This window comes from Nothobranchius furzeri, chromosome 17, assembly GCF_043380555.1.
Source record: "Nothobranchius furzeri strain GRZ-AD chromosome 17, NfurGRZ-RIMD1, whole genome shotgun sequence".
Lineage (NCBI taxonomy): Eukaryota > Metazoa > Chordata > Actinopteri > Cyprinodontiformes > Nothobranchiidae > Nothobranchius > Nothobranchius furzeri.
In genome coordinates this window covers 46,694,329-46,709,587 of record NC_091757.1, presented here as the reverse complement: position 1 = coordinate 46,709,587, position 15,259 = coordinate 46,694,329, and the positions used below count along the sequence as shown (strand labels likewise).

The 15,259-nt window shown below is 39.1% G+C and overlaps 3 protein-coding genes across 5 annotated transcripts; 1 reads left to right on the top strand and 2 right to left on the bottom strand.

Moving 5' to 3' along the window:
* Positions 1 to 1,323: 1,323 nt before the first annotated feature.
* Positions 1,324 to 5,343, bottom strand: zcchc8 (zinc finger, CCHC domain containing 8). The gene is made up of 14 exons (XM_015973036.3): positions 5,132 to 5,343; positions 4,947 to 4,989; positions 4,776 to 4,850; positions 4,561 to 4,663; positions 4,378 to 4,455; positions 4,190 to 4,293; positions 3,931 to 3,996; positions 3,784 to 3,844; positions 3,562 to 3,698; positions 3,326 to 3,468; positions 3,105 to 3,211; positions 2,869 to 2,955; positions 2,595 to 2,718; positions 1,324 to 2,411 (listed from the first exon to the last, which is right to left on the bottom strand). The coding sequence occupies exons 1-14, from the start codon at positions 5,334 to 5,336 to the stop codon at positions 1,603 to 1,605; spliced, it is 2,142 nt and encodes a 713-aa protein (XP_015828522.1). The 5' UTR covers positions 5,337 to 5,343; the 3' UTR covers positions 1,324 to 1,602.
* A 314-nt stretch (positions 5,344 to 5,657) lies between these two features.
* On the top strand, positions 5,658 to 7,496 carry si:ch211-110p13.9 (uncharacterized). 3 transcript variants are annotated; one of them, XM_054731753.2, is made up of 4 exons: positions 5,658 to 5,877; positions 6,191 to 6,320; positions 6,399 to 6,532; positions 6,612 to 7,496. In XM_054731753.2, the coding sequence occupies exons 1-4, from the start codon at positions 5,800 to 5,802 to the stop codon at positions 7,386 to 7,388; spliced, it is 1,119 nt and encodes a 372-aa protein (XP_054587728.1). In that variant the 5' UTR covers positions 5,658 to 5,799; the 3' UTR covers positions 7,389 to 7,496. The 3 variants fall into 3 exon arrangements, with proteins under 3 accessions (XP_054587728.1, XP_015828555.1, XP_070402218.1); XM_015973069.3 differs by having other exon boundaries at positions 5,658 to 5,919; XM_070546117.1 differs by lacking the exon at positions 5,658 to 5,877 and adding an exon at positions 5,893 to 5,919 and having other exon boundaries at positions 6,191 to 6,276.
* Positions 7,497 to 8,461: 965 nt separating this feature from the next.
* rsrc2 (arginine/serine-rich coiled-coil 2) lies at positions 8,462 to 14,779 on the bottom strand. Its single transcript, XM_015973066.3, has 10 exons — positions 14,649 to 14,779; positions 13,520 to 13,649; positions 13,141 to 13,181; positions 12,034 to 12,197; positions 10,017 to 10,148; positions 9,808 to 9,924; positions 9,634 to 9,719; positions 9,296 to 9,558; positions 9,131 to 9,220; positions 8,462 to 9,048 (listed from the first exon to the last, which is right to left on the bottom strand). The coding sequence occupies exons 1-10, from the start codon at positions 14,652 to 14,654 to the stop codon at positions 8,860 to 8,862; spliced, it is 1,218 nt and encodes a 405-aa protein (XP_015828552.1). The 5' UTR covers positions 14,655 to 14,779; the 3' UTR covers positions 8,462 to 8,859.
* Positions 14,780 to 15,259: the final 480 nt, after the last annotated feature.

The window sequence follows — 15,259 nt, the reverse complement described above, 5'->3', positions numbered from 1 at the left end:
GCTAACAAAAAGCCAACCCCAGCCCTCTGCCTCTCACCCAGAGCAACTCCAGCAAAGGAGTGTCCATCCCCTCTCAAGGACTTGGGTTCCAGAGCCAATGCTATGTGTCGAGGTTAGTCCGACTATATCTAGCCGGTACCGCTCAACCTCTGCCACAAGCTCCTTCTCCTTCCCTACCAGCGAGGTGACTTTCCATGTCCCAAAAACCAGTTTCCTTGTCCGGGAATCGGATCGCCAAGGCTCCCGCCTCGGTCTGCCACCCGATCCACACTGCACCGGACCCTTCATGTTCCTCCTGCGGGTGGTGGGTCCACAGTTGGATGAGCCCATGTATCCAGTTCGGGCTGGGCTCGGCCGGGCCCCATGGGCGAAAGCCCGGCGACCAGGAGCTCGCTCACAGGCCCCAACCCCAGGCCTGGCTCCAGGGTGGGACCCCGGTAACCCTCCGGGTCGGGTACTACGACTCTTTGATTGTACATCCATGAAAGATCCTCTGAACCGTTCTTTGTCTCACCCTTCACCTAAGACCAATTTGACATGGGAGACCCTACCAGGGGCACAAAGTGCCCCAGACAACATAGCTCCTAGGATTATTAGGGCACTCAAACTCCTCCACCACGATAAGGTGACGGTTCAAGGAGGAGCCTTTTCGGTGTAAAATAACAAAACAGTATACCCTCATTCAATTTAGCTGTCATTTTCAGACCGTTTTGGGATGAGAAACGATTTTCTTTATGCACACACTTCAACAAATGATAAACTCTGCTAGTTTGTTTTAAACATTGTACATTTCACAGTAACTTATTTTTTTATTTCAGTCTTATTTTATTATTAATTTACAAGTCAAACAAGACATTTTAAGTTTAACAAAAATGTCTTTCTTAGCTGTAGTTTTTTGGTCTATAATGAAAATTTAAAACTAAAAAATTAACAGAACTTTAACAAGTCTGGTTTAAAACTTTTTTACAGTTGTAATTAATGAGCCAATTAATTTTCAGGCATTCTGCGAGGATGTTAATGGTGTATTTTAGCGTAAATTTGTTTTATACATTAGTCTGAAACTCAAGTAGTTGAGTTTGTAAAGCAATTAAAAATTTAACAGATAAAAACTAAGATTTGCAAGAATTATTTTTTTATTATGTTGAAACTTATTTATGCACAATGTATTATCAAAAGACCAATGCAAAGATGACACTTCAAAGATGATGGTTTATCATCCTATAGTCCGTGGTCACAGTTATATATCCAGTTTGTCTTAACGGGGATGTGCTGAGTATTTGATACACCAAAATATTGTGCAATCAATGTAAGTGAGTCAAGCAATGAAAAGTTCAGAGGCATGTTTATTTTAAGTTTTACAAACATTTGAAGTGTGACAAAAAGCCAAGACTGCCGTATAAAATGACAACTATACAAGTTTTACAATAAAATAAACACGATGTAGCATTTCTGCAGCAAAACCAAACCTCATAAAAAAATTGCATTCAAATTCTCCAGGTTTGTATTCTTCCAAATCGACTTTCTAGAAGAAAAAAAAAATGCTCGGTAAAAATAAACCTAGAAATCATTTACTTTTAAAATTGAATTGAGGTGATGAATGCCTTATTTTTTCTTTGTCAAATTTCGAGGGGAAAATTTAAGCAAGTCTCTGATACGCAAGTACGTTCCTGTGGCCTCTGCTACTTCTGTGAACTCAGGTGTATCTTCAAATGGAACGATACCAGCTGCAAACTTGCTTCGATGAGGAACAGATGCGATCTTCTCCATTTGTGCAGGAGAAGCTAAATTTCCAGACCCCAAATTACAGACCTCTGGCTCGGGGCTTTGAGGACTATCATCCTGGGACCTGATGGGCTCGGGGCTTTGAGGAGTCTCTTCCTCAACTTTAATCTGTCTGGGGCTTTGAGCGCAAATCTCTGGTACGTCTGGTTCCTGCTGATTCTCATTGCTGTTGCAAGGTTCAACAGGTCTCACTGTGTCCACTGGCTCTTCAAACTCTTCCATCTCTGTATCCATGCGCGCTGGCGTAGAAACACTTGGTGAACTGGGTGCAGGTGTTCCTAAAGCAGGAGTCCCACTATCACTATTAGTGGTTGTGTCTGCATTTTCCAGAGCTGCCCAGATCTGCCTCTGCTGCTCTTCCAGTTCCTCCAGAGTCAGATCATCTTCTCCCACAGCCTCATCAACTACTGTCCAGTTACTGTAACGCCCTGGCAGAGCTGGAGAGCCGTTGTTGGGTGTAGGTGGAGGTGTTCCTTTTGGAAGAGGTGGAGGAGTGGGAGTAGAAGGGGGTGTGCCCTGTGGTAAAGGAGGGGGTGAACTGAAACAAGGAGAGCCAGAGCCAGAGCTGGGAGGGAGGGGAGGCTGGAACTGGAAGTCTGCAGGGCCGTGAGCATAAGGCATCCCCGGATCTGTGGGGAGTAAAAAAGTTAAACGCGCAGGCTAGTGCTAGCCGACCAAATAAAACTCATTTATAATTTAGTTGTTATTCTATTCATTTCTATATTTGAGCTACACGTTTAAACAAGACATTAGTGCACATAAACTCACAGACTAACTACATGAAGAAGAACAAGATTAAGATGAACAGCTACCTGATTCAACATCCATATCTGAGCTTCTGTCTGAGCACCGATCAGGACTTAACTTATTCCTTTTCCTCAGCTGCAAAGAGGAGTCAGACTCGTGTTGTCTCTTGTTGGAGGAGGTGGCACCAGGCTGATAATGAGGACAAATTATATTTTTAGGAAATTTAAATGTTTTACATTATTGTTAACATAAGATATTAAAAATCATTTCACAGCTGTGTGCCTCAGGCCTAAGTGTTTAAAGGAAACACGGATACATGAATGCATTTAGGACAAATACCTGGGGGAAGTTGTCAGATAGGTACGCTGCATAGTTCTGCTTCATGTGGCTGTTCTGCATCGGAATCGAACCATAATGCATGAACTCCTAGAAGTCAGAGAAACATTATTTGCACAGATGAAAACAAGAACTTCTTAAAACTTCTGGAATAAAATTGTGGGGTCCGTTTAGGATGCCAAATCCGCGTGCAACAAGAAAGAAAATCCAAGTCAATTCATAGAAAACCAAACACTTACATCTTTCATTTTGTGAGGTGCTGGCACATTGAAGCCTGGGAAATCCACCAGTTTGGAAACATCGTAAGAGATGTTTTGTGACAGGCTGCCAGGAGTTTCACTGCCATCTGGTAAAAAGATGATGAAAATCTAGCAACCTCTGAACTATGTGTGTTTGTGATTCAATACAGCAGGAGCACAGTGTTAAACTTAACTAGAGGAGAGTAAATTACACATCTGACCTTTTCCATCATACAGTGATAAGCCAGAATTTTCCATCTCTGCTTCTTTCAGCCAACCTGGTGGGTAACCCAGCTGCCTCATCCGATAAATCAGAGGAGAGAGAGTGTTGCCTTCAACTCCCAGGGCGGTCAACAGCTCATCACTGTTCAAAAGCACAACGCAAAGACATCTATCATCAATAGTTCCTTATCATTTTTCAGATTCAGTTCTGATATGCACAAATCAACAATCAGACCTAATGATTCCGGGCTTGAATTTAGCAAAGCGCTCCACCACTTCATCTGCATGGTAACGCTGGTTACTCTGAATGGCTGCGTTGTTGTTCTGATTAAACTCCTTTCTTCGCTCATTAATAGCAGCCATGTCTTTAGGCTAGGGAAGTAAGTGTATAAATGCAGAAAATCAAGTGTGGACTTTATTTAGATTCATGCCATATTAACAACACAAAGAATTGTACCTTGGGACAGTCTCTAAGCTGATGGCTGCTCTCACCGCAGTTAAAACACATATTCTTGGGTCTGTGATGGGAGAATTAAATGAAAGTTTAAAAAAAAAAAGCAAGTCAGCAAACAGAAAATTACAAACACAATAACTCAAGGAGAACCTTTTGTCTTTCATTTCTACTTCATGTCCATCCGCTCCAATGACTTGGTTGAAAACTTGTTGATAGCTGTGCAACAATTCAGGAAGTCATTTGACATTTGCTGCATCGGATATGTTGACTCGAAGTAGATTTAGAAAGCAACCCATCTTAACTGTTGAATTGCAATAAGTCTACACTTTTGTCCACGAGTGACTAAATTTAAGTTTCAGGGTGCACTTTGTGTTTTAAAATAAATATTTTAGATCTGTTATAAAGATACATTGGAACGTCCCATCCATCTGTCAACTGAGGGTTTTCATTCACCAGAGGCTGTCCAAGTTTGTCAACACCAAAGGTAGCAAAATATAAAACACTTCCAACCACCTAAAGGAGAAAGAAAAAGACAATTATTATTTTACTTTGATGACACACTTTCCAATCCATAGAGAAATAAAATCTAATACTCACTTTAAATGCTTCTGTTGTTGTTTTCACACTACTGGTGGACAACTTCTGGGGATCTTCATCCAAAGCAAAAGCTGAGTTCTTTAGAGATACAATAAACACATATTTTTTTGTAAATGGCACAGTTGTAGCAGTTTCTACATTTAAATGAAAAACATTTTGCAGGAAATATTTACGACAAAATACCTGTGGCTTAATGTGAAACAAAGTTTTCGATTTTTCACTTTTTGGTTTCTGGTGCTTCAAGAACACACTGCAGATGCAGTCTTCAATTTCTTGACGACACTGCCTTGAAGACAAACAATGTTTACGATATTTATTTTGCTAGAGCCAGGTCATAGTTTTATTTAGCATCTTAACCCTAACAAAAATTACATCCAATAGTAAACAACTGAACTTACTTTGATATGCTACTATTTGTATAAAGAACCTGGAGCAGGGGTCCATCCATGTTGACATCATCAATGGTGATTCCACTGTAAAACCAGGCAGAAATTAACGCTGGGTGTTATTTGACGGTTTCGTTTTATTTGAAGCGTGCGTCGGTTGCCAATAACCGACGTCAGTATTACCTAGGTCGTGTCAAAATATTCAGTTTTCGTTGCAAGACTTTATGTGGAGGAGAGGTTAAGAAAATAAACATACATACAAAATTATCCCAAACATATAGTTACAGGTCTTGCGCTTTCTGTTTTGAATATAAAAGGATCGCGCTGTGCTGCTAACATGCTAACAAACACTGAAGCAAGAAGGATATTCTCCTCAGACAGTCTCTGAATGCTGGCTTCACACTCTTCGAGCTTAATCTGAAGTTGGTTCGACTCATCCTGGTCGTCATCGTCATTTGTGAAACGAATGTGCCTCGGGACAAACGGCTCCGAGTCCTCAAGCTGCTGAAAGAGCTCACGATCACCGAAATCAACGTCGGACATTTTTCCTAGTTTTTCTTCTTTAGTTGTCATAAGGCGGTCAGTAATTAAACATTGCGGCGCATTACTGCCACCTACTGGGTATCTGGTTCCAGACAAGGGAACTCTGTTAATTCATTGGTTCTTTTTGAGTCACGTGAACTTCACCCAATGCAAAGTCTTAAAGGATATAGAGAATAAAGTTAAATAAAAACCATCTAGTCTTTCTTCTACATTTTTCAAAAGAAGTTAAAATAGAAAAAAGGACGCACATAAATACAGCTGTTCGCCATTTCGTTTATAACTTAAGCAACTTGCGTGTATATGTTCTGCGAGTCAAAACTGTGGAATAACTTGTCTAATTTTGACGTTTTTCCCATCGACAAACTTCCGGTTTATTTCATTCAGCTTGTTTGAGTTTTCAGCTTTATTGTTATCATTTCGTGGGTTCTTGTTTGGCAAAAGAGGCAATATTTGTGACACTTGAATTACAAGAAAGCTCCATTTGTCTTCAACGATGTCGAGCCGCTCGGTAACCCACTTAGCCTTACCGCAGTGGGATGGTGGTTCTAGGAAAATTCGTTTTATTTACCTGGTAAACCTAACATCGTTTAAATTGACTAATTGTCCTAACCACGTGAGTCTCTTGCTTTATATAATTGTTTTAATTAAATATTGTTTTTAAGCACCTGATCATTAAACGTTGAATTGTTTTGACAACAGGTCTTAACTTGTACAGAAAATAAAGTAAAATAAATAAATAAAATCTTGTTTGGGATTTTTAAATTACATATATATTTTATACACCTAGCAGCCTACACACTTGACCTTCATGTGAAAAAAAAAATTAAAAAATGTTTATATATAAATATATATATAAAATTCTGTTTTTGTCATCTTTTCCTCAGGGCACAGTAACTCCGCTTTACTTGGGAGCTGATCTCCTCTCTAACACAGATATCCGAACAGAAAACCATCCCAGATACCATGCCAGGTTTGCCAAAAAAGGGCTCGCCACAAAAATAAATTTTTCCTCAGGTAAAATCTAAAATAAGCCTTTTGTGTTACGTAGATAAAGAGCACAACAACTGTGGCTTGTTTTTTGGTCTGTTGCAGCATTCAGGTTCCAGGGGTTGAAGGTGCCTGCTGCTAATAACAGTCTGTGGTTCTACAGCATTCAAGGACTTTTTCGAGTTGCCTTTGAAATGTTCAGTAAGCAAGATCAGCTTGCAGTGCTGGAGAACTTCCAGGTGCGTACACATGTATGCACTCTGATGATATCGCTGAATTCTGTGTTTAGTCTCTAATGCTTTTGTGTTTTCTTTATAGGAGGTCTGGAAATCACAGATAAATGAAAGCCCTCTGAAAATGACCTACAGCCTCAGTGTGCAGCTCGACTGTTTATTGTCTGCTGATGTGTCTGATGAGTCAAAGAGTGGAATGCCAGGGCATCATTACCAGGCCGACGGAGACATGGTGCATGTGTGTGATGGTGGGACAGTGGATACATCAGCAGACCATGATTATTGCTCCTCTTCAAGACATGGTTTGCAAACTGAGCAAAGCCAGATGATTGTAGATGCACTCACAGAAAAGTTGCACAGTTTGGAGGACCAGCTCTCCTCCCCATCTGAAAGTTGTGCAGAACGACTGGAAACTGTACTGTTGCTTTTGACATCTGTCGATCAATACATGAAGGGTAATCTAAAAGAAGAGGATGCAACTGAAACAGTTTTGGCCCTACTTAAGGCTGAGGACTGGGTCAAAGACTCTGTGTATTCCAGCTACCTGCTTACCTGTGTAGGGCGTTGGCTCGGCCAGCAGTTCCACGCAGCCAACAGCAGCATCAGCCAGAGAGTAGAGGGCTTCAAAGTTCAGCACATTGAGCGAATAAGTGACTTGCCGCCTGCTGAGGAACTGACTGCAGAGTTGTTCCCTGAAGCTATGCAGACACTGCTGCTTCACTGGATGGGCTTCTGTGAAGAGGCAACGCTAGAGAAGAGGCATAGCGAATACCCGATCCTGCTCCTCATTTTAGAGTTTGCAAACCATAACCTCATTACTGGTGTAGCTCATGTGTTGTACTCAAGTCTTATATGCAAGTGAAAATGAATTTCTGCATGGATTCATACAGCAAAGCTGCAATGTTTCCTGACATGTAGATTTTCAGGACACTCGGGCAAATTTTATGCAAGAACATTTCATCTCTTTTTATTGGGTTTGTCTTTATTAGGATAAAGATTAGCTCTTTCATTTTCTTTCACACCTACAAGATGTAGAAAACTTTAGTTCTGTGCTAAAGTCTCAAGCTACTCCTAAGGTTTTTGTATTCTGTTGAAGTTCATAAAAAGTGAAACTAGTTCATAAGACCAAAAGCACAATTTAATTTAAAAAAAAAAAAAGTACAGCAAACTTTGTTCTTCATTGTAGCCTGAACTTTTTTAGAGAAGCTTATTTCTGCATTATAAATATTATCTGGCAGGCAGTTTTCATCTCGAAGGACATTGTAAAATTATTCTTCGGAAGCTCACGTTTAACTTTTTTGAGATGAACCCATTCAGCGTTGTCTGCTCCAATAATCCCATTATTTTGGGATGTACTATCCCTGTAGGCTCTCGTTGCAGTGGTAGTCTGTGGCTCTAGAATTTGGTTAGTATTATCCCACGCAGTTTGGTTTAGTTTATCAATGTTTGATCAGCCTGTGTTCATAACTGAAATGCATCATCACTCCATAACAGCTGTTTTACTGGCATCTTCTGTTCATATTGATTATTGGAACAAAGTTTTATTTACCTTTTCTTAAGCTGCTTTCCTATTGGACAATTTTCACTTTCAAGTTCTCCATAAAGTAGATTAGGTTCGGAATCTGTTTATTGCTCCACTTGCGATCATTTTAGAAACTGCATCCACCTACCGGTAATACTAAATACACAAGTAAAACCGGTACCGTCAAAGCTTTAAACAGCAGTCATGAGCCTCACCACAGACATTCTGATGTCCACAAGTCTCATAGGCTACCTACTTGTGATAAAATAACCCAGGGTACATCTTCTGCCTCGTCTGAACCAGTATGTTCATGTTACTGTTACTTTTCTAACCTGCTTGCTGACCTGACACCCTCTCAACAAATCTGATTTAACCTTTCACTCTTAATCTGTAAAACTCTTCTTCCAACACCATTAAATTCGAGAACATGAAACTTTAATCTTTCAAGCTGACTTCAATCCACAGAAATCCAGAAGACAACGTCTTTTGCTAAATGGATTTAAACAGCATTTACTTAGACCACATTGTATTCAGACTATGCTCAGACAATTGCATATCTATATATAATCCAGTTTTTAAAAAAGCTACCACATTACTGAAGAGAAAAAAAAAATTACTACACCTAACATCAATCAGTATGATGCTTTTGTTTACAAAGATGTAGATTGCTAAACACCGCATCCTGCTATTTACAATATGTGAGACCTACGTCTCTAAATAAATTACAACTCCAGAGCAACATCCATGCAAGCTTGAGGGTTAGCGATGAAGTGGTGGTTTTTAAAGATGAGAAGACTGCAGGTGTTTGGCACTAGACAGAATCCATTCCACGAGAGAAAGAGGTGGAAAAGCCGAGACCCATTCCTCTCTGGGTGTGTGTCTGAGATCGAGCCATCTCATACTGTACATCAAGGTTCCTAAACATCTCTTCTTGCTTCTGAAGAGTCTTTATGCCTTCATCATTTAGTGGTTTGGAAGCTTCTGTCTCATCTTCATCTCCCTGTAGAAGCAAAAGTAAATGTTCACTGACAAGTAAAAGCTCAAAAGAAGCAACACTGATAAATAAAAAAAAACTGGCTTACCTTAATACCCATGAGTTTTCTAAATTTTACATTTTGGTCTTTGTTTCCAAAGTTGAGCTTCTCCCACAACTCTGTTGTTTGTGACTTTTCCTTAGAAAGCAGAGAACAAAAAGCTAAGTATCATCTAAATAACCCTAACTAAAAACACCCATCAAAATGACTTACCCCTTCCTTCTTGCCCTGCCATAGCTTTTTCCTCTTTTTCTCCTGCTCTGCAAACTTCATGGGATTCACAGCAGACGGGTTATAGAAGCTCGGCACCGCGATGCCCGTCTCTGCCAGGGTTTTGGCTTGAAGGGCAGCCATCTGTGCAGCCATAGCAATCTGAGGTGTGACTTGTGTTCCAGTGGCTAGAAGGGCTGCAACGTTGAGGGCAGGGTTTGAGGTGGCCGCTGCAGCAGCTGCTGCTGCTATAGGGGCAGCAACAGCTAACAACATACAGAGCAGCATAAGTAACAGTCTGAAGTGAATCGTCAACATTTTATTCAACAACTATTTCTCACCTGCAGCTATTTCCTGCTGTTGCTGCTGCTGTTTCTCAAGCATTTCCTTTTCTTTCTGTTCCTGTAGCTTCTTAGCTCTCTCCAGCCTAGGCAATAAGAATTAAGTTTCAAACCACCACAAGCAAAACAAATCAGGCTGAATGTCCTTAACTCAGCGGTTTACTGTTGCCTTACCTTCTGGCTAAAGCCTCTTGTGCGTCCATAGCTGTGTTCCGACCACGAAAGATCAGGGGACTAACAGACCTACTTCCACTCTTTTTGTGCACTTTCTCAACCCTCTTCTTTCGCTCCCTGGAGCAAAAATCAAAGCTAATTAATAAACATATTAGTAATGTAAGCTTTCAAAGAGTTACAACAAATAGCCTTTTATGAATTGTCCTCACCTGCTCTTGCTACGGCTTCTGCTACGATGACGGTGTTTGGTCCTTGAACCTGAACGCGATCTAGCCTTCTTCTTCTGCTCCCTGCTGCGCGATCGTGACCGCCGTTGTTCCCTACTTTTGCTGTGGTGCCGCCTGTAATTGGACATTTAAATCAGATCAAGACAATAGATAGAAATATGATCCAGCAGCACATCCAAAAATTACTTTCCAATGCATTATTATCTGTTATGTTGTTAGTTGTCATAACTTCTAACAATCTTTACTCATTATGGTGAATATTTTGCTTAAAATATTTCTAATAATTAGCTTTTTTAACCCTTAGAGGTCCCCCGTGCATTGTTTTGCACAGGCGGTGATGGTTTTTAAATTACTTTGGCTGTATTGATGCAATTCTTTTTGTTTTTTGCTCCGCTGTGTGTTCTTGGGTAAGTCTACTAAAAATGAAATGTCCCCACCCCCTACTCCATTTAAAACATTGTATAGACATAAAGAAACATTGAGGTTCCTGGACTCGGAAGATGAAAGTTTTGTCCCAGCAGGCCCAGAGTCTGACTGATGAAGAGATGGAGGAGGGAGGGGCAGATAATTCTTCGTGGAGTTCAAAGAGCGGCATGCTGCAGGAGAGCCATCATTTTCGGCGAGAAAAAATCCCACATCCCGGTATCACTCGGTACGCCGTGAGCCGGACAGAAAGCATTGAGCATGGTTTTAAATATTTTTTTTATTACGGATGAAATCCTCAACCTGATCGTTTGCCACATGAACACGGAGAGGATCCGGAGAAATGCCAAGTGGATGTTGATTGACGCGACGGAGCGGCAGGCTTATTTTGGGCTACTGATCCTGGCTAGAGTGTACCGCTCCCAGAGTGGAGACGGGTGGACCAGCAGCAGAGCAGCCCTCCGGAGGAAGAAGGAAAGGTGCCATCTCTGCCAAGGCAAGCGAAGCATGTTTGCCTGCTTCTGCTCCAAATGTAACCTGGCTGTCTGCAAGGAGCACTCCACTGTTGTGTGTACTGTTTGCAGCGTTTGTGCAAAAGTAGGGAATGAACACACACACACACTTTGTTGTTCCAATAAACTTTCAAATGACTATCACTGTTTGAGCATTTTTCTGTGCGAGGGACCTGGATGTGAGTTTTTCTGAATATCTGACACTACACAAAAAAAGAGAGAAAACAAAAAATATTTTTTGCTCATTTGTGACTCTCTAGATCCCTCACAATTCACCCCCAAAAGAGGTCTTCTGGACATAACAAACGAAAAATGATTTAGGTTGAAATTTTTTATAAAGTTGATTTTTTTTTATAAAACTTAGCGCTAATGGGGTTAAATCTCAAAAACCCTCAAAAATGTTATTATGCTTGGTGAGGACTGAAGCTAAGGAAAGAATCTGTGAAATATTTTTTACTTTTGAAATACTATATAAATTTTATTATACATTTAGCTGAAATGCATTTTGAATGTGAGTTTTTCTGAATATCTAACACTACACAAAAATACAGAGAAAAAAAATAATTTTTTTTTGCTCATTTGTAACTCTCCAAAGCCCTCACAATTCAGCCCCAAAAGAACTAATGTGGACATAACACACAAAAAAAATTTGTGTTATTTATTTTTACACTGTTGATTTTTTTGACGAAACATGGTACTAAAGGGGTTAAATCTCAAAACCACTCAATTAATTTACCATGTTTGGTGAGGGCTGAAGCCAAGGAAAGAATATGTGAATTTTTTTTTTACTTTTTAAACATTATATGTTTTGTTTGGTTTTATTACACATTTTGCTAAAATGCATTTTTTTGGTGTGAGGGTCCCCAGTGTAGCTTTTTTTAAGGAACCTCCAAGGGTTAAACCAGAACAGTTTTTATTGACAAAAACTGTGGTGTAAATATGAATATTAATATGCTACATGTTAAGATTTTAAGAGGAATACAACTGAGTCCAACAATCAATATATATTCTGGTATCTTGAAAGCATTAACTTCTCCTCTTTGTCATTTGAGGACAGGACAAACCTCTCTCTAGAGTGTGACCTGGACAAGCTTCGCCCCCTTGACGTCTTCCTCTCCTTGCGTCTGGATCGCTCGTCCCCATTCTCAGCTGAATGTCTCTCCTGCTCTAGCAAATCCACTGTTTTTCTGTGAAATTTCGACAGCTTCGCAGTGTCCCTCTTTCGTGCCTGTTTTAAGAAGAAGTTGTCTCTTTCAGGAAAATAGTGCAACAAAAAGAGTTAGTACCATGGCTTACAGCAGAAAATATGTAATAAAACTGACAAGATGAAAAGAGCCTTGTCATGTCGAACCCATCTTAACAAAAACAGAACATAATTCTCAGAGCACGATTACATATGTGACCATTTATGTGTTTGTACAATTTTGGCTGCACACATGAGGATAGAAAGGAATGGTAAAAGGAAGCGAATAAAAACAGCAATTTGGAATGTCTCACTAGATTTAAACAGCGTGCATGCAAATGTTAAGTTCTGATTTTCAGATTTATAAATTTAACGATAACAATTTGGTGCAACCTAAACACTTTGAATTTACAACCACAGAAAAATTAAGAGTAGGGATGGGCATCCAGCTTGCATTGTTTGTAAGACTTAAAGCAGTTTCAGATTCAGCAAATGCCCATCCCTTGCTGCAAAAAAGAAAAGTGTTAATACCACTTTTTCTACTCATAATGTGAGACAAATAGGAGTTTGAATGGCAGATAGTTACCTGTCCCAGTAGTAGGCATATTATTTTGCTATGTCAGCAGGGTCCTCTGTTCAGTCTCTTCGTGCAATAGCACGCTGAGTATAATTTATTGTAGAAATGTTATCATGTGATCTACACACAATATTTAACAAAAAATAAAGGAAAAACTACTCTTCACCATTTCATATGGCTACAATAATGACAGATATCCAAGGACACATGTTTCCTTTCAGACATGTGAATATAAAAAGGGTAAAAGAAGTTCCCTTTTCACATGAGCCCATCATCACTTGTTTGCTCTGAACTAAGGCTATTATAAATATTTCTTTACAAATACATACTCACCTTAACCTAACGCTAGCAACTACCGTTTTCAAAATCACTAACCCTGTTTCTAATTATAGAAATCAATGCATCAATTACCTCTTTGCTCCTGCTGCGACTTCGTCTGTATTTTCTGTCACCTGGAAAAGAGCAAAAAACGAATTAATAAACAGAGTGCTGAGAAACACACATTTTGAAGTTTGTCTTTTCACCCTAATCAGAATAAAACATGAACAAATGCACAACAGAAATGTAGACTCAAGAGCAGAAGAATCACCTGTTTATCATGCTTTATATGTGGAATTTCCTAATGTTAGAGTAACCACTTTAGAAATGTTACAAACACTAAATATACATTTGTGGCAATTCTATTGGTACAATTCATTCAAATGATAACATTCCAATGATAAAATTCACACATGTTCTAATACTGCTGACGAGTTCTCTATTGCCTTGCCTTGCCTTTTCAAATACTTACGTTTTCGGTCCCTGGAGCGTGATCTTGACCGTGAATGGTGGTGTTTGGATGTTCTGGGAGATCTAGATGACTCCATGCTGTGTTTTTTTCTGTGACGAGCTGGAGAGCCTGCAGCAGAGTCGTCACTGGCCTGAAACAAAAGGACGGAAGACTGTCAGCAGTCCCACCATTTATTGGAAATAAGTGTTAAAAGTAGTGATCAGAAACATATATTTTGAAAGAAGTATTTTTTTAGACTTGATCACAAATCACTGTTACACAGATTAACTCCGACGTTTGCTGTGTGTTTAACCCACATTGTATAAGACATCTACAAAAGGTATAGAGGGTTAAACTCGTTACAATTTGATCATTTTAGTGAAGTTGACTTTTAAATGTTAATGAACATTTGTAATGTAGCTTGTACACTATGACTGAGAATTACAACTTTATTTATTTATTACAACAATTTCCAACACACATTACACTAATTTAAAGTACATTATAGTTTAATGACCATTGCTTAGTACTTTTACCTGCTTATTTAGTAACTTTTTATGTGTATATTTGAAATATTTTCTTCATTGTTCATTTCCTGTTTAAAAATATTAGATATTTATACTTTTGAGGTTGCCTGTGTTAGCTTTCTTTCGTATTCCAACTATAAAAAAATAACAGGAATTGATTGAAATGAACTCAAAGCAAAATCTGAATTATTTATGTAACATTATTGTTATCATACTTGTATATTTAAAACTTACAAAAAACTTAACGTTATTTTAGGCTGGCGTTTTGGAGAACAATGAGTCGTGAAAACGCATCAAGCACAATAAATAACAGGGTTGCTACATTTGTTTTAAGCTAGCTGACACATTTCACCTCATTTGTATAATTTACTCCAATTGAGCATACCTTGAATATTACTAATGTAACCTCGACAAAATATATAGATACGCAAAGTTTATAATTGATAGGAAATTTATAATCATTTGGGAAGATTGTTAATGTTAGCTCTGTTGCTAAACTCGCAAACGCTGTCCGCCATCTTTAAGAAAAATATCAGTTGAACTACAGAACCATTTGTAGATATTTTACGCAAAAATAACTTTTAATGTGTATCTATCAGTAGTCTTTGTGTTATTATACTTACTGACATAATCCAGAAGTACAATATGTATAGATGTAACAATTGTAATTGTAGTTGTTTCGAATGAAACCTGAAGTAGGTATCTGCCGACTACCAGGCCGAGGTCTTCCTCAGCTAATCTGATCTGGGTTGCCAGGTTGGGATTTTAGAAGCTTACCCTAAGCAAAACAAACGAGATACTTGGACGGATAAAAAGCAGCTGTAAAAGAACAAACTTAAAATAAAATCAAGCAAGGAAATAACCATCCAATATCAGTATGTGTAATTCTGAAAAATGTAGTTAAATTTGTACAATTATTTAGCTAAAATGGTAAAGGCGTTCATCTGCCGTCGAACCTGGCAACGTTAGACCGCAGATGTAGTGTTGTGTTGTGCTATTTTGCCCTTACTATTTTACCAGGCAAGAGTTATTTTCAGGTCACACAAATTTCAATTGAAATTATTCGGTTTTATGATCCGATTTAGATAAGAAACGCATTGTATATGAAAATTTGTTGTAGTGTGTGTTCAAGCTGCAAATTTTCACCAAGGCCGCGAGGCTTATTCTTAGCCCGAGAAATAAGTTTCTCCTGTAAGGCAAAACGCAGGAAACAAAAACCAACGCAAAACTCCCA